The sequence below is a fragment of the Hippocampus guttulatus genome, chromosome 18, assembly GCF_054856545.1.
Source record: "Hippocampus guttulatus isolate MCC_2025c chromosome 18, RoL_Hgut_1.0, whole genome shotgun sequence".
NCBI lineage: Eukaryota > Metazoa > Chordata > Actinopteri > Syngnathiformes > Syngnathidae > Hippocampus > Hippocampus guttulatus.
The window spans coordinates 5235601-5261498 of record NC_141278.1 but is presented as its reverse complement, the minus strand read 5'-3'; the positions used below and the strand labels follow the sequence as shown (position 1 = coordinate 5261498).

General features: G+C 44.1%; 1 protein-coding gene across 2 annotated transcripts; it reads left to right on the top strand.

Annotated features, from left to right (window-relative positions):
• The first annotated feature begins 710 nt into the window (after positions 1-710).
• cdk6 (cyclin dependent kinase 6) lies at positions 711-25676 on the top strand. Of its 2 annotated transcripts, XM_086136824.1 has the most exons (8): positions 711-1029; positions 1831-2174; positions 6294-6429; positions 10427-10594; positions 17494-17603; positions 22120-22170; positions 22262-22397; positions 22908-25676. In XM_086136824.1, exons 2-8 carry the CDS (start codon positions 1951-1953, stop codon positions 23058-23060), a joined length of 978 nt encoding a protein of 325 aa, XP_085992950.1. In that variant the 5' UTR covers positions 711-1029; positions 1831-1950; the 3' UTR covers positions 23061-25676. The 2 variants fall into 2 exon arrangements, with proteins under 2 accessions (XP_085992950.1, XP_085992951.1); XM_086136825.1 differs by lacking the exon at positions 711-1029 and having other exon boundaries at positions 1056-2174.
• Positions 25677-25898: the final 222 nt, after the last annotated feature.

Genomic DNA, 25898 nt, shown 5'->3' with positions numbered 1-25898 from the left:
GCCACCTCTTGTATGGGGTACTATTGACCAAATTAGGCTTGTTACATAACGTACTGTAGTCCAAATGATCACCAGAACAGAAGAGTCCCTATGTCACAGATCAATCCCCGGGCCTTGAACCTGACCCCTTTGGGACCATCCAGGTTGAGCACTCCACGTATCACCCCTGCTGGCTCATTGTTGCCGCCGGAGCTCGTCAACGGCTGCGAGGGGAGATAGATAGTGTGGCCGGCCGTCCATCCAAAAAAAAAAAAACCCTCCACCCCCTTCTGCACCCCCCCCCCCCCCGCCCCTGCACACCCCCGACCCCTGCAGCGCTCCCGAGTTTGACACGGGAGACAAAACCCGCCGGCGAGGAGCACTATGAATGGTAAAGCTCCGAGGAGGCCGAGGGGAGAGCAAAGAGGAGGCGGTGTGCCTTTGTAGTCGGGGAGGAATGCGGAAATGTCCCCGCTCCGTGTCAAACCTCTCTGAAGGGGGTCAGGCCACATTCAGCCGGCGTGGGAAAGCCAGGCGGAGACGCAGCTCACACGGCCGAGCGAGGCTGCTGGTGCATGGGCTTGTTTGGGGGATATATGGAAGGGGGGGGGGGGGGGGGATCGAGAGAAAGGGGGAAATCTAAAGAGGAGCGTGGCTTTGGAGGGCTTGTATCACGCGTTTGCCTTTGTCCTGCGTACCCCACCCCACCCCACTAACAGTTGAAGGCGGTGTGTGTGTGTGTGTGTGTGTGTGTGTGTGTGTGCGCGCGCGCGCGTGTGCGTGGAGCTTTCGAACAACCCTCCGCCTCCACCCGCTCACCCTCCTCCTCCCCCCGTTTGAGTGTCCCTGCCTGGTGCAGTTTGAGGGATGGGGGTTTAGAGCATGCACCGTCCAACAGCTACCTGTGTGGCCCCCGTATGGAGTACAGTGGACAGGGATGCGTTTGAGCGACCCTTTTTCCCTTTTTTTTTTCTTGTCGGAGACCCGGGTGCCTCCTCACTTTATCGGACATGCCGACGTTGCGACATATTGTTGACAACATAAAACGAGGTAAACACTAAAAGTCGTGTTGAATGTGAGACTAAAAGTGTGTATACATGTTGCACTAGTGTCCAGTTATATTTAGCAGGCAAAATGGAGCATTTCAACCACGCGATTTAATTTATTTTAATTTTTAATCAATAAAAATGTGTTAAAAATAGTCGTAGCCGTTATTGAGAATGAAAGTGTTATTAAAACCTAAAACACAAGTATTGGGGTAATAATACGAGGCTTGATGTATGAAAGGCAATTTTTGTTAGCGTTTTAAAAGGACTTGAAACTGTTGAAGTTTAGACAATGCAGCCAGGAGACAGCCACGTGCTCGCAACGTTTGTGTGGCCTCAGTGACAAACTTTTAGCTCATAACAAATGTTGCTAAAAATGGACACAGGGGAAGAGGCTAGATACGGCACTCAAAACGTGTTAGCTTGGACTTTATTTCTGCTTGTTCTCTTTAAATGCTGTTCGATTTCCTTTAACGCGAGACAGTCCATGTCTTGGAACATTTGCATGTGCGGTGAGTCTTTGAACGCACCAGACTGCGTGTTTCACATAGAGCTAGCATAAAAACACTGACGTTAAAGTAATGTTTTTTTCTTGTGTTTTAACTTTGTTTTAAGAGGAGGAGGACATGTAAGCGTAACAGGAGGAGGAGGAGGAGGAGGAGTGCAAGTTGGGAGGCATCGAGGCTGCTGTAGTGATAGTCGGGAAAAAACATGATGACAGTCCTGTAATTGCTACCTGGGGCACATTTTGACCAACTCTGACAAAGATGGTGTGTACCTCCATCCGTGTCTCTCTGTCATCTAGGCATTGCACGTGCCCACTTTTTCCTGTGAATATGTCTCGGTGAGAAAGTCTGGCTCGTCAGCCTCGCTGGGAATCCCCGCACTATTTTCAACAAGACGAGGAGGGAAAAAATAAGCAAAAATGGACAAAGAAACGATTGGTACGCAGTATGAGCCCGTGGCCGAGATTGGAGAAGGCGCCTATGGAAAAGTGTACAAAGCCAGAGATCTGAAGAACGGGGGACGATTTGTTGCCCTAAAACGAGTTCGCGTCCAAACGGAGGAAGAGGGGATGCCTCTCTCAACCATCCGGGAGGTGGCGGTACTGAGGCAGCTGGAAGCCTTTGAGCATCCCAATGTTGTCAGGTAAGTTTTGGGGAGAAAAGGTGTGTGTCTGTGCGTGGCCAAACTCTCATTTTAAGTAAGAACCTGCTCTAATATATGCACGTTTATGTGTTGCTCACCATGGCTATGTTCGGAATTATTCAGGCACTCCCTACCACCCAATCACTATTTAGTACAACGTACAATATGAGCTGCTAGCGTTGTATCGGTCATTGAGTTCAACTCACTAAAAAGCAAGCAGAATTTTGGCACGTAGTGAACAGTCTTTCAAAAAGAGGCTTCAAGCCATGAAATGCATCTCCGAGTTGAAGTTTACAGACAAACTATGTGTAAAGCAGGGAGAATTCCATGCTGTGTATCTCAAACAATCACATTGCTTTGCCTTATGAAAGTTCACTCAGCTAATAAAATGGAAAAACACCATAGATGGGCTCATAAATAACATTTGTGCCCCAGTCTTATAACCCTTTAAGCGGCTTGTAGTTGAACACAAGTGGTGGAGTAATGCATGTAGATCAAGGGTGGGCAGTTTTAACCGGGTCTACTCGGGGGGGGGGGGGGGGTGGCATTGTTCCACACACTTCCTAACCAACAAAATACATGCATGCATGCGTGCAAAATATATATATATTTTTGCATGCATGTATTAAAAATCCAATTCGAACATACTCCTCTTGCTTTATGTTGAGAGGGAAGAAATTTCATCTGCGCTGTATGTTACACATACAGTGCATTTGACAATAAAGCTTGTCCAATCCAATACTGTTTTATTTCAGTGCAACGCGCTCTCTTGCATAGAAATTACCATTCAAGGACGACACAAAGCTGCTGAAGAAACCAACATAAAGTACATGATCTTATATTTTATTTATTTATTTTCTCACCAAAATCGTCTCACTCAAAATTTTGATCATTCCAAATCGGGGGAAAAAAATGGCAGACTCATGTTGTGTTATAGAGCAGTATAAGACCCAGTGTAGGTGCAGCTAAGCCATATCTGCCATCTAGTGGTTGTTAGTGATATTACAACGACAGTAAAGCCCTGCTGGGGGGAAGATGTTTGAATGTCATTGTCTTTTTATTTTGTGTTGTAAGGTGTTTCTCTATATGGCCAAGTACCAAATGTCCTACGTCCTCTTACCAGTCTGTGGCCCAGTAGTTGGTGACCACTGGACTGTCGGACATTTCACCGTGACGTCACAGCTGGAATGATTATAGCCTTCTTCTCTAGCGCATGTTGTTTGAATGTGACGTGTGAGTCAAAAAGTAGATTAGTCACGAGTGGGTAAATTGCTTCGACCCGAGACGTAATTTCCATGTCAACAGCTAAGTTGATTGAAAACTTGTCATGGTGGTAATTCAGTTAACATGATCATGGGGGCGGGTGAGGGGGGGTAATTAATTGACTTTTCTTTGCTTGAATCAATGACTCAGATGTGTCCTATTGATTAAATAATCGCATTTTCGTATCACTATTCATGAATTTGCTATCGATGCAGTGCATCCTGGGGAATATTGCTTCTCGAATCACTGTTTTTATTCATTACCGGTACGTTTGAAGATGCATTGTTTAAATTTAAATTTGTGTTTTTAATTCGGCACGAAACTAAGCACAACATCTTACAGTCTTTGTGACATTATTGTGTCATTCCATTTCCAGTTATCCGAATCTACCGAAAAACAAAACACAAACAAAATTCAAAAGTTTGATGAGGGTACGTATAAATCATTTTTGGCTTGACTGCGTTTCCAATTTCCATTTCCAGTCGGCCCGTGCTTCACTCCCGGGCCGGTAGGTTTTGATTAATTCCATTGTCAACTGCTGACTGAGGCCATTTAGTTTCAGTTTTATTTCAAACAATCACCGGTCAGTTATCTATGCCACTCTTATGCATTGGGGAAGTCCTCAACGGATATGACGGAAGCATCACATTCACATTCTTGCTTCTAACAATAATTCCTCAGTGAATCATTGAATAATGAGTGATGATGCCTTTGTCCTAGCACAATTGCGATGAATTATTTTTAACTTGACCAAAACCCGTTCCGTCAGCTCAGTTTGGCGTGTAGATCTGCCACTGTGAAAGGGGGCAGGGGGGGTGTTAGAATCTCTCCTGTAATGGTTAAAAGCTTTTTGAATTGGTGCAGGGACCCCCCAGTTTACCCAAACATTATAACCGAGCACCTCAAGCCAGGAAGGGTGCATTGTGGCCCTTCTGTGAGACTCCCGGCAACCGCTGGATGTTGGTAATGAGCTCCATTATTCATTCCATATGTTGAGTGTCTGCTGAGAGCCCCACATTGTAGCCCGACAATCGAGCTGTGAGGGGCGTTTCACCTCAACGCTTCAAGAGAAGGGCGTCATCTATTCTTTGACATCGCACACGCGGTACTAATACCTTGAACGAAGCACCTCTCATTCACACCACTGACTCGAGCGTTTCCAGTCCGCCTCTTTCAAGAGTGTCGGCATGGACACATGAAGCCTTGTCGGAGGACTAGAAGAGATATTCCGTCTTTTCTTTACGTGCATGGAAGTTGTAATTAATGTGACACAGTAGGACCCTCACACTTCAAGATCTCACAATGTATTTATTTCCGAAATGGATAAAGACAGATTAAATAAATTTCTATAAATTTCCCCAGTGTGGGACAAATAAAGGATATCTTAATCTTAAATACTCCCCGTCATGTTTTGGTGTAATCATTCACTTGCACTGACCCAATATTTGACATTGATTTAGACTTTTCTGGACATACTTGATGAGGTCATGTGATGCCAATAACTAATCGGTGTCAACACAGCTCATGGCCACTGGGTTTCCATTACGTTTCCCTTCGCCTCCAGACATCGCTACTGTGATGGAAGATGACGCCCTTGCCGCAGCTCTCTTTAACATGCCAAAGAGCATCAGGAGTTGTCATAGCGCTGTTTGAGGAATGCCGCTTGTGTCCCCCGGCTCTTTGAAGATGGCACACTGCATCGTTTTTTGTTTTAGCTTTTCACCAAAGCCTCATTTGGCAGGTTGCAGACATAATCTGGATTCTTGGCCTTTGCTTGTTGCCTCGTTTGGCACAACCTTAACCACTGATGATTAGTGTTTGCTAGCCTTTAATGGCTGAAAGCTTTGTTTTTACAAGGGTAAATTGGTTAGAAAGGACAATATGTTATTTTCCTGCATCGCTTTCTTGTGATCATTCAACTCAATAAGATTCCAAAGCTTTCAATGAACATGCACATGGCAGCAACAAGGTTTTACAGCGATGAAAATTTTTTTAACTTGTCGAGGCAATTAAAAGGTTTCAGGGGAATCATTATGAAAAAAAAAATTGTAATATGTTATATGCACCCCCCCCCAGCTCCCACTAGGTTAAACATGGTATTCTGATGAATAATATGTTTGTGGAAAATGAATTAAGCAGAAAAACACACCAGTTTTTATCCATCTCAGGGGGCGGCCATTTTGCCTTTTACTGACACTTGCTATTGACTGAAAATGACATCATAATGCCTAAGGGCTCAGGTAGCGGCCGTCACAGCTCACCTCTTTTGGCTGGTTTGGTCAAGTGATGTCAAGTGAACGACATATATTGTTGCAAATATTCACACGAGTAATTTAGTGAAACCCCCAAAGTCGGACACAAAGTTGCTCCGTGACACTGGTGCACTTCCAAATGATTTTGATAGACCAACAATTTGAAGTAACAAAAAAAATATATATATACTGTATATCTCAACTATGTGACACTAAAATAAAGTATTATTCCTCACACTTTGCTTGAACTAGCACCTACGCGGAGACAGAACAGGAAGGTGTTAGCAAAGCAATCCTGTGGCTGCCAGACTCTTTCCTATGTTGCAGCAAGTTCCACTTTCGGTTCCCACTTTTTTCTCTTTGCCATCGTTGGTACATTATACGTTGCCCGCCACCCCCAAAAAACAACAACAACAACAACAACAAAGCAAAACACCTTCTGTGGAATTAATCCTTTGGATGTTCAGTGAGATGAAGTCTCGAGAGATTGACTGACTTTATGCGTGATGTCGAACATAATAGTTTGAACTTGACTCGTTTTTGGATGTTCGGCACAATCAGCCAGCTACAGTATATTGATCGCTCACTTTTCCTCCTCTTCCAGGCTCTTTGATGTGTGTACAGTGTCTCGGACTAACCGCGAAACCAAACTCACCCTGGTCTTTGAGCATGTGGATCAAGACCTGACCACCTACCTAGAGAAAGCCCCTGACCCCGGCGTGCCGCCAGAAACCATCAAGGTAATGACGAGTGGCTACTAGTCGACAGCTTGAAGAGTTGACGACCAGCAACGAGTTTCTGTAGTTTGTGTTCAATTGTTGTGACACATATCAAACCACTAAGGTGACTTGATGGCAACTAGACTTCTTTTATAAATGGAAAAGGAGATATTTGATAATCCACCGTGGCTTGAATGACCGCGGCCGTGTCCCTTTGGTACTGACGGAGCTTTTTTTGACTAAAGCCATGGAGGACAAACTGCAGTTCTTTGCAACAGCAGAACTACCGGGGTGTTTTTAAAGGCCCGCACATGTGGCCAACGGGCTCCACATTAACTCATTCAGTACCAGCCAATTTTGGACCAAGTCTGAAAAGACGTTTAAAAACGTCTTTGGGAGTGAATGAGTTAATGGCTTCTTCTTTTCACTTGGCCTTCTCCTTGCATGATTCAAGCCTATGCTCGGAAAATTAGTGTGTGAATGAAGTAATCAAATCTAAAGATTTTTGCTTTTACGGAAAAGTTTTATATTGGATTGAAAGTTATACTGTGTGGGGCCATTATGAGCATACGGAAGTGCCTTCATCGGTTGCTCCAGTGTGCTAAAATCCACTGAGTGTTCACTTACAAATTGCCCAAAGGTCGGAACTGGACGCGCCATTAACCCTTCCTCTGTGACTGTTTTTTCTTTTTTTTTAATCTTTCCCACAAACCTTTTTTTTTTTAAAGAACTCTTAATCGTGTTTCACCCCTAGGCCCCATGATTTAACGTTTACAATACTGGGGAGTTATAGCTCCATTTTTGGGACTCTGAGTTGAAGTGTCAGTTTTGAAATGGAGACCTTGTGGAAGCTCGAATATCTGTTGGTTTTTTTCCACCCCAGGGCCCAGTTTATGTGTGAACGTTCTGTCAAACAGCGATATTGATGATAAACTGTGTAAGCATAGACGAAACAGGTGGATCTGACCTGAGGTCTTTACCCAATGTAGTGTCTAGCGCTGTAATTTCTTGCTTGTATTACTTTATCACACAATGTGTACGCTGATTCACTATATATTTTTTTTAATGCACCAAAGATTATCGGCGTTAATTTCTGCCATTCAAAAGTATACGACAATGCTAGTCATATGTGTCGCATTTTTTTTTCACAAATTATTTCACGGAAGAAAAAAAAAATCAGTAGCTCGTCTCTTATTTCTTCTCAATGTATTCTCTTAACTGTTTCACAATTGCAAATAATTGTGATGCATGAATATGTTCAAGTTCTTTTCTCCCCAGTGCAAATTATCTTGACATGGAATATTTTTCTAAAATGTCCACCATTGGTTATGATCATTGACATTTTTGAATCAACCAAATTTGTGATTTATGAATGAAATAATGGTTAGTTCACAATGTGCCCTGCTGGACAGCTATGCCGCTCATCCTGCCGTCAGATCTGTGGAGGGTGAGCCACCTGTTGAGTCGGTTTGGGGCTCGTCTTCGCGCCCGCTTTGCTTTCCCTGAACATCCATGCAACCCGAGCCATTAGAAGACAAAAGGGCAATGAGGGATTGACAATACGACACTGGCTCCATCCCTTGTTATTTCTAGGAGAGTGGACGCTGCCCACTTGCTCATCCCCGAAACGCCCCCACAACACCACAAATTCATTGGACCGAATCGGATTGTGGTTTCCGTCAGATTTGGTACACCTTAGCCTGTTGATGTTACCATTAAATCCCCTACATGTTAACAAAGCTCAGATACAGTTGACCCTAAACCAGCATAAAACCAGTTACCCCACTCCTTGCCAGCCTGTCCACCTCTGTCCCCACTGCCCCCACCCTCCACTCGGCTTGGAGACCCACCACATGCTCATTGATGAAAGGGGCCCTCCTCCAGGAATTAAATGAGCTGGAAGGACATCAAGCAGCCCAGCTACCCCAGGCTCAGTGCGCCTCGGCCGGGGCCAGCGCTTGGGTGTCACCCACCCTTCTCCGCTGCCATCATCCAGGCTACCACAGCTCTATTCTCTGAGCCTATAAAGGGGGAGGTTAATGAAGCATGGGGAGGGAATTACACTAACGCTAACCGGCAGATGTCCCATATTGTGCCTCACTACAATAAACAATATGGCCGCCTTTGGTACATTTGCATTAGAAAAGGAAGCATACCCAGAAAGCCATGTTGTGGCTGCATCTTGCAGAGGGCTTACTACTTTCCCCCCCCCCCCCCCCCTGGCCCCTCTGTTTCTGTGGGGTCAAACCGGTTGCCTTTTTGTGTGATATTGTCTCTTCCAGACCAAGATGGCCTAAGGACTTTTCTGAGTTCGAACTCTTAGGGGGAACTGACTTGCTTAAAATGTATGGCAGTTTCAACTTAATTTTAAACTTTGCAACACATTTATATTTGTGTCTATTGTATCTGCCATGCTGTCAATCACCTGTGCAGTTGACTCAGTTGTAGTAGAAATTGATACATCAGAGAGGAAGGCGCTGAGGCCAAGTGGGGGGCATCATTGTTTGTGTGTTTGCCTAAGAGTCACACTTCTGAGGTAATTAGCATTTACTAGCAAATCCTGCTGAAAGGAAGCACGGTGAAATGGTTATTTAAAGCAGAGAGGAACTGACTCGGGGGTGCTATTGTGTCAACACACACACACACATACACGCGCGCACACGCACGTTAAAATAACCAACTGCCTCCCTCTGTTCTATGACCCTGTCTGTCTGCTGCCCTCCTCACCAGGTCATGGCTGGATGGAGATGTAGAAAGGAAGGTCTGTTTATGCATCCTGCCTGCCCTTGGTCAGGACCCCCCGACTACCCCCTTACCACACACAGACATACAAACACACTGAACATTTTCACATACACGCGTTATTACACACCAAGCTTCGACAGCCGACAAGCTGAGGTGTACGCAAATCGGACTGTTGTGTGTTTAGGTGGACACGGGGCCAAGGGACACGCCATTTGTATGTATACAAACGCGCACGCTCTCGGCTCCCCGTGTCCACGGCGGGGTGTCCCATCTCCCGCGCTGCACAGCAGCCAGCCCCGCGCCGCTTGCTAATGTTTTCTGCTTGAGTGTGCAGGCCTCTTTGACTCACTCACCAGCTGGTCAGTTAGTGAATAGAGCTGTGGGCTCAGCTCCATGTCACTTGTGAGGTCTTGGCTGGGGACCTTTTGGGGAGGGTGGGAGGCTGGTGGGCTAAGGGGCATGTGTGTATTTACAGGAGCGTGTGTGTATGTAAAGGCTGGGATAAGACGCATCAAGCTGCCCGAATTTTTTTTTTTCCTTCCTTCCTTTTTTAAGTGGCTTTCATACGCAGTATACGTCCAACCCTTCCCCTTCTGATTTTGGATATGCAAGCTGGTCTTTTATTGGAATACCATAAACGATCCAAAACCGGCGCTCTGCCCTTTCGGTATGAGCTTCATTCCGGAGCCAAAACCACCACTTTCTTTATCAATGGCTCGTTACTTGTTTACAGGTGCAAGCAAGACCTGTTTTGGGAAGTATTTCAGTTTGGGAGGAACAAGTCCAAGCTGGTTCGACATAGTTGCCTTCTCCTCGCGCTCGTTTTCTTGAGCTCATGCGTTATCGATGCAGTGCCTATGGCCATTTTTGAGGTCAGCCTGTGGTCATAAAATGAGAGGGAATGCCAATTAACTCCAGCGGAGCAGCTGCTATGAAACAGAGCTCCATGATTGTATAGAGCGGGGCCTCCTTCTATCATTTGTGTGTGTGTGTGTGTGTGTGTGTGTGTGTGTGTGTGTGTGTGTGTGTGTGTGTGTGTGTGTGTGTGTGTGTGTTATCAAACATCTGCCACAGTCAACAAGAAAAGACACAGGCCTCCTCCATTAACTCCTTTTCTACCAAACTCTGTCTGCCATTTTAGTGAAGCTTATGACATTCAGGCTATTTAGTTTCCATGTGAGAATATCTCTGTTCAAATGTAATTATTTAACCCCCCCCCCCCCCGTCCCCCGTCCCCCCAAAAAAAAGTTATTGACTGATTGTTTTCTTACAGGATATGATGTATCAGTTGCTCCAGGGGCTGGACTTCCTGCATTCACACCGTGTAGTTCACCGTGACCTCAAACCGCAGAACATCTTGGTCACCAGCGGAGGACAGATTAAACTAGCCGACTTCGGTCTCGCCCGCATCTACAGCTTCCAGATGGCGCTCACCTCTGTGGTGAGTCCATATCTCACAGATAATAAAGTCCGATCTGAAGAAGCCATTTGGGATTCTTAGTTCAAGAAATCTTGCCAAATCGAGCTTCATTCATGTTTTTTTTTTTTTTTTTTTTAAATATAATGAAAGTGCAGACATGCTGCTGTCAAATCCCCTCCCATCCCGTGGGAGTTAGATGAAAAATGATGTAAATGTGATGTGTCGGGCGCTCGTGGGACATGAGCGGGCAGTTCCATTCCAGTGAGTCACATGATCGAATTTCTGTAAAGTAAGAGCCAAGGGTTCCTGTGGCTCTTACTCTCAAGAATTCCTCAGTGGCAATAGTAGACAGGGATGGAACAGATGAGGAGACACAAGGACCCCTCCCTTTCCCGCTCTTGGTACTTTGATGTCTTGTGGGCTCCGATGACCAGATAAAATGGAGACTGAAGAACTCAAATCAAGACACAGGCAGCAAATGTCGCTCAGAATATATATTTTTTGTCCTGAATTATTAAGGGATATTTTCTTACTAGCCATGCACAACATTAACTCATTTATTTTAGGGATTGATTTCTAATATTTTTGCCACTGATTATTTATTTATTTATTCATTTTGCTTGATGCTTGCTGGCTTGTCAGTATTTCAAATGACCCAGTTAGTTCTCACACACATTTTAAAAGCATCAGAAAAATGGTAGGAATATTAATGTGCAGTATTTGTTCTTCATTAACATTTGGACTACGGTTGTGCAGAGATCTTTTCGGCAGCTCTCATGGTCCACTATAGGGACGCACCGAAACATATCTGAAGTGTCAAAATGATTTTCACATGAACATAATGCCTCCAAAAAGTGTGCTGTGCAGTGGGAGTTTTTCTTCCCGCCATTGCCTTAACACTGGTATTACTGGCAAGGGTACAGTTTCGAAGGTTGCATTCTAAAAAGGGAATTCACCTTGAGGTGTGAGTGAAACACATCGTGAACCGTAAATCACTTGTGCACACCAAGGCGTTTAACTTTTGAGCTGGTTTGTGCACACACACTAGCTCACACTCACACTCATTTCCTTCTTTGACTATACTTGTACAGCAAAGGCCACAATAATACAAGTGTGTGAGTTTAAAGCTGTGTGTGGTAGAGTGCAGCACGAGTCTTCGCTCCCAGATAAATGTTCCTGAGTCTACCCCCCGCCACCCCCTCCCAAAAACCCCCCACATACAATCGCACACCGCCTTCATTAAGCCATTCTGCGCTTCTTCACGGCTCATAGAAGCTATTATCGTCAAGACGAGTGAATTGCATGTATTGTACACAAAGCGCCACACCGTTTAAGAGGATCTTCCCCCTTGCCCAACACAGAGCAGCAGTTACTGATTTAGTCACCTAATGCCACCGTTATTGGCAGACAGATGGGCTGTGGAGAACTGCTGTTGCTTAAGGGACCAAGACTTCTCTTTGTGATTCATTTTGCACTTTTCAAATGTCAATGTCTGCCCGTGGCCATTTGCATAAAGTTGCTCCAAAGTCCCCGGCTCATTTTTTTATTTCAGTCTTACCAATTGAAATTTCCACTGTAATCACCTTAGCATCTTCACGCTCATCAAACTTGGACATACACGTGTTCTAACACTGGTCAAATGACTGTATTAGCCTCTTAGAGTCATCAGTGCTGCTTTGGTCGCTACTGTGTTTAGCTATTCTGACAAGAAAAATCTGAAAGTAGATGTGTATGATTGCATTTGGCTGACCATCCACATCACCATTTTATGAAGTTTTGCATATCTTGAGAAAGAGAGAGAGAGACCACCCATTGGGTTGGTACCGAGGCCTCGATTAGGCTGCCTCTGGTAGTCCCCAGGGGGCAGTTGCTTTGTTAATGGCATTTTAATGACCCAGTCTGGCTCCGGCTTCATTGAACTGCCGTGAGTGACAGGCAGATGGGCAAAGCTGATGGGTTCATCTGACGTGCCATAGAGGAAAGAGTTGGTCTGATTACCAGCTTCCCAAATTTATTGGGCAAAATGTTTTATCGAGAATAGATCACAGTGCAGTTTTTGCTTGATTAAAGAAAATTTGCCGCTTCTTATTTCAAAACTGTAAATCCAACCAATCCTAACCACCAGCCAAGATTTTTGCTTCTTGAATTCTGATCACAAGGATCAGTGAAACTGTGGACATGCTCAAACGTTTTGGTTTCTTGTATGCACATTCTGAAGACTGAAAAAAAGATCAGGGGTCTCAAAGTTACGTCGCCACCTATGGGTGTGGTGTACATATAACAGCATTTTTATTCGGTATGTTTCTGCTCATTTGTACGGATCCAACATCAAGCTTCAATCCTAATTTTTGGTATCGTTTTGACGGTAGAAGCACGGTGACTTTTTTTTAGGTGTTATGCCTATTTTCTCTTTTCGCTCATTTGGCAAAATATGGCGTGACATAACAATTAGCTTCCATTCATCTATGTCTTGTGGATTTCATCGTTTGTCAAATTGGATTCAAGGAGAATACCACCAGACTCATCACTTGTTTGATTTGCGTTTTTCTGCTTTGCGTGCAAACTATCCCGAGGGTTGCTATATTTAACAGGCGCAAGATTTGTAGCAAGCATGCTTTTGCAAGTAAGTATTCTTGAAGATGGCCCGCGGACACCTCTATAGCTTCTTCTGAAAGCAGATGTCCCCCCCCCCCCCCACCCGACCCCCTCATTAAAGGTATTTTTTACCAATTAAGGCGTCCCTCTGCAATTACAAAAATAGAAGCATATCTCAGGCGACACAAATCAAAACCATATTTCCTGCACTCAAAACAGAAGAATGGTTCTTATAAATGTGTTTTCAAGAGCCCAATGTCTACCATATGAGCCCTTTTATAATCCGGTAGCACATCAAGCAAGACTTAGAACACTAATATCTCCCTGTCAGGGCAGTAGTAGTCTCTGAATTGATCTGCTTTGCTGAAATGCATTTCTGCTATTTGTAAAGGGGGAACAATGAAAACCAGGCCGGCACCAGGGAGGCGGGGGGAGGGGGGGGGGGGTCAACGCAGGAGAGCACGTGTAGCGCACTCGGGGATTGTTTAGATATCTCCTCAAACAGCTCCACATGGGGGGGAAAAAAAGGAAACACTTGTATGCTTTGACTGCAGCCAAAAGCGAAGGAGCTGTCCCAGAACTTTAGCTAACACATTTAGCTTGCTACATGCAAACAGGTCAAGGCTTTGCTTTCACTGTTTATATTTACATTCACCCTCACGTGCACCGTGCTTCTTGCATCTCGCCAGCATCGCCCTCTAACCCCGCCCCCCTCCCCGGCCCCAAACTATATTAATTGTCACCAGTCTTTGGCGTCGCTCCAGGTCACCAAGTGGGGATTCTAAGCAGCGGGAGTCGAGCATGTGCACACACAAAAGTGCAACGGGATATGGAAGCTGTGTCCGTAGCAGGAAGGGGAGGGGGGGGGGGAGAGAAAAAATGACGGCATATATCTGGAATTTTCCAGCTAATGATGTGCGGATGTGGTAGCACAGGGGAGAGGGAGCCACTGACTGTGCTGTCTTTGTTTCACTTGCTGAGGGCCCCATGCTGCATTCCTGTATGCTGTGCATACTTTGGCAACAGTCTGTTTTACTGTAACAGTTTGTCTGCTGCTCTAGCACTTTTCTTTCGAGCCATATATCAATATCCCCGATAATCTCACTTTTATGTCCTTTCTTGGCCAGGTGCAGTCTGATTGTTGCGACTATAAATTGCAGAACAAGAGGGGGGAAAGGAGCGAGCGAGTCATGAAATATTCTCGTTACAAGGACTGAATGGGGCCTGCGGGGACTCTCAGGCCGAGAACCCTGTAGACTGTTTTCCCTCGTATGATAATTATTTCTATATCCTCTGCTCTTCCCATATGTGGCCTGCCTACACACCCTGAACCTTTTATCCCCTTTCCTCTGAGATTCACTTTGGGAGACTTTAATTTGTGCTGAATTGCTCTCAGGAATGTAATCACATTCTGACCTAAGACTGATAATGTGTACAAGCTGGGAAATGTGACAACACCAAACGTTTACTGCACTTATTCTGCAAAAAGTGAATGAACAGTTTCAAGCTTTTAATCGTGTCCCTTATTTATTGGTGTGTGGGGGTTATATGCGCCCACTCTATTTACAATGCTTGCAAGATAAATCAATGGCTCTGCCTGTGCCGCACGCTTTCAACTGATCTTTGCTATCAACTATCTTGAGTATGTTTAATGTTAAATTGCCCACAGGGATGATAGATAATATACTGCAATTAGCCTTTTAAAACATCAGGCACATGTTTGAGATAATTGGCATTCATTTGGAGCCACACACATTCACACGAACGCTTTTGGCACCGGAGCGTATTCAACCAGGCGAACGCAGGTGCTCACTCAGTCACGTGCAACCACTCCCACATTCGCTAACAAACACCCACACACACTGGCATTCATGCACCCTATTGTCCTCCTCCGCTGTGCTCGCGCAGAACGCCGGTGGCAGGGGTCCAAGCGCTGCAAGTGGCACGGCCACGGAGGTCTGACCCAGGAGGTCTGGAGGTCCTCTGGGGCTGAGAGCTCAGCAGTGAAAGTGGAGGGACAGCGTTAGCGGTGGTGAGGGGGAGGATGCTCTCAGCTGAAAGGAATTCTCAGAATGCTGTCCTCCGATCCGGAGTCAGCCTCGTACACCACACACAGACTGACTAACGTTTTAGGTTTTGTTTTGTTTTTTTTTCCTCGCTCGGCTTTGTCTGACCCCCCTCCGTTGTTTGTGTTACCATGTGGAAGAAGGGAAGAAAGCAGCCAAGAAAAATACTGACAACATAGAACAGCAGACCATAGAAACAAAACTCGAACCTCCTTCTTCCTGCAACCCCCCCCCCCGCCTCCCTCTACCACCTGTATATTTACTCTTGCAACATTCACCGTTGAACTACAGGAACACATGGAGCGCGAGACCAAACTATAAGGTGACCCAGACAATCATGGAAAAGAGGCGGAAAACCCCGATAATTTCTTGTCATGAAAGATCCCAATAAAATCTGTGTGTCATAATTGAAGAATGATGTGACTTTTTTTTTTTAAGTGGCAAACGGCGTGTGAAAGGGTTCGCATGATGCCTTCAGCTGTCAAATTACGTTTCCTCTTCCACCCTAGTCTGCGCAGCGTCATGAAATACTTAAGTTGAAGAAAGTGGGATATGATCTGAGCGTAGTGTGGAGGAGTTCAGAAAAACACTTTTGGTTTGGGGTCTTATCTACGGAGCGCTGACGACAGAAACAAATGTGCCGAGTTTATTATGCAGTTCAGAAGCATAATAAGGTTTCACCCGACCATAGATTGGCTGCGACAAAAATGGTATCCGAGAACTTGTCAGTGTCAGTCACCCCATCTTTCTTTCTGGGTTTTTATTTTTATTTTTTTGGGGGGTATGTGTGTGGGGCCAAATAAGTGACATAAATGGAGACGATATCTGCGCTTGTGGGTAACGTTTTAGGTTTTCGAATAACTGAATTGCACTGCAGCGGATATACTGCAAACTCCAGGTCTGTGGTTCTTCTTAGAAGGCTGCACGTGCAAGCAATGTGCAGCGGGTGGAAGGATAAGAACAGATACATTTTATGCCTGCAAACCGCAGCGATAATGAGACGAAATTTGAACATTATCATAAGTAACGATGTTTGTGTGGGGTTTTTTTTTTCAATCACCAGCTTTCTGTCTCTCCCTTCCTCTTTAAATTCCCAAATTAAATTTATCATGGTAAATAATTAGCTTTGAAGTAATCTATTCCCAAGTAAAAAATTTTTTTAAAAAGTCGTAAAAATAATTTGAAATTGAAACTGCGGCCTTCATCAAATATTTCACTACAGAGGCTCTTTAATTTTTAACATTCTTAACTGCCATAAAATTGTAAAGAGAAGTTATACGGTTGCGTAATAAAACAACAGTTGGGGTTACTCATGTGAGCTCGATGAACCGCGCTAACTTCTCTCTACACATAATGTGGTGAAGGAAACCCCCAAAATGCAAATGAAAAGTTTTTTTAGAATACTGAAGTCTTCCGATCTTGAGTTATCAGGGTATTTATTTGGTCAGTAGCTTTTCAAAGCCATCGCATTCACAGCCTACTTGTCCCAGCTTCCTCCCTCATTTCCACTTGAGCAGGAAACAGGAGATGAGAGTATCTCACATCTGCAAAAAAAGCAACCCTCAATTCTATAAATAGTTTTAAAGTAGAAATGGGACTGATATGTTGGATTGGCCTAATCGGCCTCGACTAAGGATCCATTAAATCAGGTCTGCAAACCGGCTCCCGAAATTGAGTGCTCATAAGCACAGTAGAAAAGACCTCATCCAAATCTTCGCATTTGTTGTCAGGATCATTTTTCAAGCTCATTAGTAAATACTGTAACTTTTTTCTCCTTTTTTTTTTAAACTTTGCGCTCTCTCTCCCTCTCTCTCCCCCTAAAATCTATGCCGCATGCAACCATGATACGTGTAGGTGACTCACTGCACTCACGTTGCTTTCCGGTGTTCGCATTTTGATTTTGATCAGCGTGCTGCGGTGCCTGAGGAGGTGGAACAAGAGCGAGAGGTTGATGATAAATCAAGGCCTTTAGGAAAGCACCTGGAAACCTTCCATTATAACTCGATGGTCACCGAGTTGTATCTGGAGCCTTTTTTTTTTTTTTTTTACAACAATGTCGCTGCTTACTCATGAGAGAAGCACGAAGGAACTTGAAAATCATGCCAAAAATAAAGTGACCGTAATGGATTATTACATTTTGAATGGAAAGTAGTACTTCTTTCTGAAATGTTGGAAGATGTGACAATACATCAAAAAAAAAGAAAAGCTCGCTCTTTGCCTTCCTTTTATTCTCACCACCGTTCTCTCCGAACGCTATAGGTGGTGACACTGTGGTACCGAGCCCCGGAGGTGCTGCTGCAGTCTAGTTACGCGACCCCAGTGGACCTGTGGAGCGTCGGCTGCATCTTTGCTGAGATGTTCAGAAGGAGGTGAGGCGAAATGTGTTCACTGTAGCATGTGGGATAGCGGTTAATGAATAGACGGTACCAGATGCAAAACCTGAAAGGGAAGACGTGTTATAAATAGCTGTCATACTGTTCCAGTATTTCCTGAAATAGTGGTCGTCCCTCGAATAGATCCCATGTCGCATTTAGTTGCGAGGTAGACAATACTGTCATTGCCACTGACAAATTAACTGCTGGGCCACGTTACTAACCAAAACAGCAGCACCTTGCTTTGCACATTCACGGTCTGCTAGATGAATTGGTGCCTGGAATCTCACCCGCATGTTGAAAACAACGAGTTCCCTTACGATGGGGGAGTACATTAAAATAATTCCATCTTTTGTTTGTAGGCTGAAGTTTTCCCAAATCATGCTGCTGTGAGACAAAAACCCATCTGTCCGATGCATTTTGAGCTGCGAGGGCAGGGTCATCACAGTTGGCTTATCAAACTATTCCAGTAATGACTGGCAACTTGCTGTGGTTGCAGCACATGAGTCGAGACGCCACTTCTTGATATACAGAAGGTGTTTGTCAGTTTGTGGTCTAACTGACTTCACACCCTTAAGCCATCCCAAGCTAATAACCTCATTTTCCGTCAAACCTAGTCAAAAGCTTTGCTTCCTTCCCATTTTTAAAATCCGTTCGGCATCGCCATATTCGTCATAGCGCCGGTTTAAATATGAAGGGTTAAAAAAAAAATTTTCTGTTGAGCAACTGACTTTAATGGTCTGCTTTCGTGTAGATAAGAATGGCAATTTATGCTTCCTTCCCCAACCGTCCACACACAGCCACCACACACACACACACACACAACCACACACACACACGCACACACACTGACCCGCGGTGTATACACGACATGCGGTGGGACTGGCACAATGTGACTGACTGCGAGTAAATACAGTATGCACACGAAAGCGAAATCTGAATGAAGTGCCATTGAACAAACCACGCAGCGCCGTTCCCTCTGCGTAAGACTTGTCCTTTTTTTTTTTTTTTTTTTTTCCAGCTTGATTCTGACTCCATCTGTTGTCACGTTCATAAAAAAAAAAAAAAATCCTAATTCATTACAAATTACAAAAGATCTGAGACAGCAACAAATATGCAAATGGTGTGGAGCGCCATCGAGCAATATAAAGTGTCCAGTAGTAAAATAACATTCGGTGTACTCCCAAGTGCAACTACTTTTTGGGATGTTTGGAATTGTTTTGTCAAATTGTCTGTGGTCCAACAGGTCTAGTAGCCTACTATTTAACAACAACAACAAAAAAAGTTCTGACATGTCACTTCATCGCGCTCTATTTTGTCCAACTGTGCCTAAGGACTGAGAGCCGGGCAGAGAACGCTGTAATGGACACGCACACACGCCCACGTGCACATTCGGTCTCTCTCAAGGTGATTAAGTTGGCTTTTTAAAAGGCCACCTGTTAGAGATTAAAGGGCACCTGGGCGATGCTGTCGCAGAAGGGGGCGGGGGGGCGGAACAATGGGAGAGAAATCTATTGTTTGCCGTCTTCCCGGCCCCAAATCCAAGATTTTAGCCACTGAAAACTCAGAAAGATTTCCGCTGATTATTTGTGACCATCAGAATAGGTGCCGCATGAAATATTTGTGTTCATCAGATTGCGTGTTAAGGTTGCACTCAAAATGAGCTTTTCATTGTTGATACCCCAATTTTTTTCTTTTTTTATCTTAGCTGTTAAATGATAAGAGAAAAAAAGAAACGCACTCAACCTGAGTATTGCCAAGAGGCATGGAAATGCAACCATGGATGTTGTTATGTGACTTTTTGCAAATCTGTGAGTGAGCCTTATACAGTGCATTGAAAATACACCGTAAAAAAAGTTTCTTTAAATTTTCTTAGTTTGAACATGTATCGGTTGTACATGATTAAAATGTGTTCACAATTTTTGAGGGGGGAAATTACAAAAAAACAAAACAAAAAATGCTGTGTTGGATTTCATTTATTTTATTTTGTCAAGTGGTTGCACAGCATTAAAACATTTCGATCCAGACACATTTTTAAGGTAGACCACACAACGACCCAGATTTTATTTTGCGCAAACATTTGACAGAATAAAATGGAGTCAATTCAACAAAGCCTTTTTTCAGTGTATTTGCCCGTGCATTCTTTAATGTGACGCCTCAAGCCTAATCTTTCGCCATTATGAAATTGTAAATCAGTCAACTTTGCCTTAATGCTCGGTTTAAAAAAAAAAGGGTTTTCCTGATATTTTAAGATAAGGCATAAGACACATGCTCAATTTGTGCAATGCTAAAGTAACCCGAAGAAAATGTAAAGACCCATAAGCATCAGCGATCAGCCACCCCGGGGCAAGTTTCCCCTTTCATGGTCTGACATACCAATGTTTAATGCCTCCTCTAATGACTACATTGTTGTGAAAGGAATTTGAGCAAATATCATACAAGTCTACATTTGCATGGCTCGGATAGTGTCAATGTGAGTCATGGTTGGAAGTGAATGAGAAAGAGAAAACCGCCTGCTTGTTGACATTCCTCTAATCTTAAAAAGGTCGACCGTGTTGTGTTAATGGTCCGGCAGAAGCCTCGCATCCATGTTGACTTTCTCACAGTCTGTTACGCCGGAGGCTTTTTCTATTGATAAACCTCCACCAACACCTTGTGCGTATATTATACTGTTTAAAACAGGGCGGGGAGAGGATGGGGTAGGATGGGGGGGTTTAAAAAAAAAAAGCATCACCACATCAGACAAAACGCTCTTTTTCCTCTCGATTTGCCACCCAACTTGACACTCACGTGCAACCATGCACACACGCATGCACATACACACAGGCATTCCAGAGGTTGCTGCAGTGGAATGTGGGACAGAGAAGTATTGGCGCTGAAGGAAGCATGACTCAGCTGACTCTCCCAACCTAGCATATTCCCTGTGTGTGTATAGTGGAGGGGGGGGGGGGGCATAAACACTGCACATTATATGCGGATGCAAACCTCACGAAGGAGGACAAATCCAGTGTGAAGACTAGCACCGCGTCCGCAACTGCGCGCGCATGCCTGTGGTCACCGCTAACAAACCGGCAATCCGCAGCAGGTTTAAAAACGGACCTCTCGGAATTATCAGCCCTACTTGTTTTGGCATGATGGCTTTGCTGGAGGTGAATCTTCAAAACTGGTTTGGTGTGATCTTAAAGGCGGTTTGGAAACCCGCACAGATGCGGTTGCCTTTCAAAGGGCTTTCAGCGAGCCGTCAGCGACTAGACGCACAAAGTCTCGTCAATTAAGGAGGCTGCTTATTGAATAGCTGCAACAAATTCGGTATTAAGTTAATGAACACTTTGATTTGTGTGATGATTAGCGTACCCGGTGCCAAGCCGCAGTCTGCCCTGTCTAATTGCTTACCTTTCTCAAAGCATTGCTCATACTTTGGCAAAGCCGAACAGCAATTGCGAGAAGATGCAAAGTGGAACAGCTTCACTTTTCAGCCCTCCCGAGGCTTCGAATAAAAGGAAAACAGTGAAGATGTGCATTGTTCCATCTTCTGTTGCATGACTAAAAATAGAGCATGTTTACATATTTTCAGAAGTACCACAAGTATGGTTTGTTGGGCACAAAGGGCATTGTTCAAATTAAGCCTTTGACATCAACACCTCCGCGTTTCCTTCAGCGGGAAGGTCGAGTTCCCATGCTTCGTTCTCTGTTCGGATAATCACATGTTTCTTTCACACGCCGCTCCCACTCCTATTTTACGACTTAACATTCACGGCGAAAGCGAGAGCGAGCGAACGCGCACAGGATGCTTAGGCTTTTTCCGTCCCGTGCTACCGACGGCAAACTTGGTCTGATGCTGACTCCTGGAATTTGCGCCCGTGCCAAAGCAGACATGGACGCCCACGGGCTTCCGAAGACGGGCCAAAGCCACAGGAACCACCAGCAGTCTTGCTGCCGTTCTCCTCTCGTTTTTTTTTTTTTTTTTCACTCGCGTTACCAATACAACCCCACAATGCTGAATGCTGGAGACGGAGATGCAAGTGTGAGACTTCTTTCCTTGAGAGTGACACTTGCCATTTTGCCTCGGGCTCAAAAACGCAGTTTATCAACGCAGTATGTATACAGTGCGTGTATTGTGTTCATTTGCATTCCAAACTAGGAAGTACACGTATGCTGAGCGATATGAAATCGGCACAAATGTCAGCTTGAAAATTATGGGCTGTAAATTTGGTACCTGGGCCAGCTTCGGTGGGGACTTAACTTGACTTAATCCATGTTTTATGAACGCCATCATCACCATGCAATAAAGGAAACCAACAAACAAATTGACAGTAAGCAACATAAATCATCCGGAGCAGTTCGCAATCACTATTTATCAAACATGACATAAACACAAAAGCAATCACTAGGAAATATCGTCATACTCATGCTGACTATTGAATGTTTTCATTTGTGCGGATCGCTAGTCAAATTCGGCTGTGAGATTTTGCGCAGGAGCGAGTGACACTCAAAAGTTTCCTCTCGCTTGCAGACCTCTGTTTCGCGGGAACTCTGACGTCGATCAGCTGGGAAAGATTTTTGAGTGAGTATTTGGAGATTTGAATTTGGATGACCGTTCGCATCGTTTTGGGAGTGAAGGAAGAGAACGCTCCTCTCGGCTGTCATCCCCGCAGTGTTGTTGGGGTACCTTCAGCAGAGGACTGGCCCCAGGAGGTGGCCCTACCACAGAGTGCCTTCACCCCGCAGCCTGCTAAGCCAATACAGGACTTGGTTCCTGACATTGACGAGCAAGGGCGGGCCCTCTTGTTGGTACGTCCAAATTGAATTGGTTCTGTGACAACGCCCGTAACTCAGTTTACTCGTGTATGAAATCAGTTTGCCGTTAACGCGTAGCCCCGCAGAGCACCAAGTAGCAATCAGCCGAAATGTTTCATAAAGTCGGTGGGGTAGCCATCCGGGCCCGGAGACTCGCGCGTGGAGAGTCTGTGTTGCAGAAATGCACTGTATGGCTTGCTTGACAATCTCGCCATGTTGTTTGTGGTTCAATTACAAAAGAAATGAAGTGAAATGCAGTCAAGATATGAAACTTTTTTTTTTCCTGTTAAGAAAATTGGAGTTTTTCCGTGTGCGGTGCAAAAAAGATTGTTTTGTCTGTGAGGTAGCTGGTGTTCAACATCTGCCTTTGCGTTTGTGCTATCGCCAACTATTGGCCCGGCATGCACATTACACTTTAGTTGGTCAGGTTTTTTTTTTTTTTAACGGTCCATGACGTTTGACGATAATTTTGCTGTCTGACTTTTTTTTCTGTCCTCTATGCAGCAATTCCTTGCCTTCAATCCCTCCAGGAGGATATCTGCATTTGCTGCACTTACCCACCCTTATTTCCAAAGTGTGGACAGCCTCAGTCGAAGTGTGTATGCGGCACAGCCTATCCCCGGCAACAAGCCCGCTATTGAAGAGAGGACTGCCTGAGCGTCCTCGCTGTCCCTCACCGTTCCCGTACCAAGTATTCACCCGGCCGCTCGTTGGTCTTGACAGTCTTTTTGACTGTTCAATCAAAGTGCTTTGAACTATGACTCCCAGTGAAATGAGCTGTAAAATGGATGAAATTGAAGTATAAAACACAAGATGATGCAAGACAAACATTCATCTCTTAAATAGCTTTTGGAAATGGCCGACATTTCACTTCACAATTCTGCCACCGCTCAAAATTAGCTCCCATGCTTTAGGTGTCGCTTACTTGTTTGCAAGTTGAACTTTGAGAGCTTGCGGACCCCGTGTGTATAAAAAGGGGATGAATCCTTGTGTGATTTTGTGTTTTATATTTTTAGCTTTTCTGTTCAGCGTTAAAACTTACTCCACTGTGATTCATTGTGGTATAACAGAACAAAGCACGAACGACCAGGTGGTGCGTACAGTATGCTTAAATAAACCCTTCTAGGAGAGTACTTGGAAGAAGGCAATGCTAGGAATGAGGATCTTCCGCCCCGGATATGCACAAAAGCTATCCTCCTCCTGTGAACTGATGGATTGAAATTGCTGCTTTTAGGTTCTAAAATGTTGATGATTGACTACGTTATCAATGCAAAGACTCTTCTATGACTGGGACTAATCAGTGAAAGGACTGTAGACTCCATGCAGCAGCCACTGTGCGACCAGTGTAGAGCTCCCTTCCGAGACTTCTCGATTGGAGGGGAATGGGGGGTTCCCGATGCCTAAAATGGATCATTCTTCTACTTTATGGACTTGTGAAGCACAAGCACGGTCGCATTTACGAACACGTCAAGTGTGCACTGATGTCCCCGTAGACGCCAAACGAATGAGTCATGACTAACTGCCACTTACTGCCGCCAACATTGCAGGCCTTACAAACGTTATACTGCCATCCAGAGGATGCCCCGCGTAACTGCAGACCAGTAGCAGGATTCTAATGGTCTTTGCAACTTTGGGGCCAAGCACACTTAAAGGCATTTATCAACATCATGGGCTGATACTGGTGCTCCGGCAATGATGAAAATGAAAAGTTCTTGCCACTCCCTTGATGTTTCTGACATGATGATAGTTAGCCATCAAGGTGTCTTATAACCTTTTTTTTTTTTTTTTTAATATTCAACTGACACAGTAACGTACACGCTTGCAATAGGTGGCTTTAGTCCCACCAGCACGATTCATCAGTACATTTGGCATAGAATTTTGCTACCAATATTCCGTATTTAATTTTAATTTTATTGCTAAGTCTTATATGCATGTTTTATCAAGGTGTGTACTTGATTTTTTTTTTAAGATGCCGGGGCATAAAGTATTCTTATACCAACTCTATAGAGAATTACCGAACCTGTGTGAGGATAAATTGACGATGTAAGGAATGTATAAATGGCTAGATGACTATACTGTACTGTTTGTAGTGCAGCAGTCATTGTAGAAAATGTCTGATATTTGCATTGTCAGCCCATAGAAATGTCACAAAAGCGGATCAGGTAACAAAGTGAGGGTCAGTGGAATGTTGTACGGCGAGCGTATTTTGTCTGTTGAAAATGTCTGGCGGGTTCTGCGGGTGCTTGTTGAATTTCCTTCAGCTTGAAAGTAGCTGCAAATATGTGCGTGTTTTTTTTCTTCTTCTAAATAATGCACAAATATCTTAAACTTCTTCCCCCGTTATTTTGTAGACAAGTCCCGCTTTGTTCAATTTTAATTTTTATTTTTTACCAGCAAGGAAAAAAGGAAGTTGCAGAGATGTATTTTTCTATATAGGTTTTTTTTTTTTTTTTTTTTTTTTTTTTGCGCAGAACAGTAACATACTTTTAACACTGGTGTATCTTCTCTTAACTGGTCGTGCTGCTAGCACACACACACACACACACACTTTTCACACATACACTCACAGACACACAAAATCATTCTTTCTCAGGTTTTTGCTCCGGGTGTCCAAACCTTTCGCACAGTTTGCACATCCTCTGGCTACTAACTGACCACATTACAACTCCTTCAGGTTCTCTTCAAGCTGTCCAATGATCATGCCATTGATCATATCCTACTGTCGGTCCTATTTATCACGTTATGTTACTGTAGTCATTACTGTATGAATATAACTGCCTGTATGAACTGTTCTTTTTTTTTTTTTTTTTTGGCCACAAAAGCAACCTTTTGTTGCTAATTGGTGAACGTAATCAACAAATCCTTATCGGCTTGACTCGGCACTGTGTAAACATTCTGTTTGGAAATGACTCAAATCTGATGTTGTGACATACAATGCAATGAAAGCTCAAAATATTTTAGGTTTGTAGGAGTTTTGGTAACGACTGCTTTAGTCTTTTAAACTTGATACAATCACTGTATATTGTTTCTTAGCCAGTAACAGTATCACGTTTCAAAATGAGTAAAATTGAATTCCACATTTGAGCTTTTAGAGGTTTCGCTGTTTTAGGGGCATAAAGCATCTTGTAAGTCAAATAACACGTTCCTGTCACATTTTCAGCACGTCAAATTGGGACTCGGAACAAAACAATCATGGTGTTATTGAATGAATTCAAGAATTGGCGTCATATTATTGTTTACACCAGCTGAATTAAAAGCCGCTTTTTACGAAAATTGTGTTGGATCCTAATTATACATGACATATGTTTCAATGTAACCCTGCAAAGAAATGGGGTAGAATAAATGAGGTCTGGGTGTCATTTGGAAGTTTTACCAAAAGCAGAGTCGAAAGATGACACAGCAACGTTAAAGGAAACGAGAGCTGCAAAAAGCTACAAATTGACATGTCCGACACCTACAAAAAAAGGGGGGGGGGTTGTTGGTTGCATGTAGTTG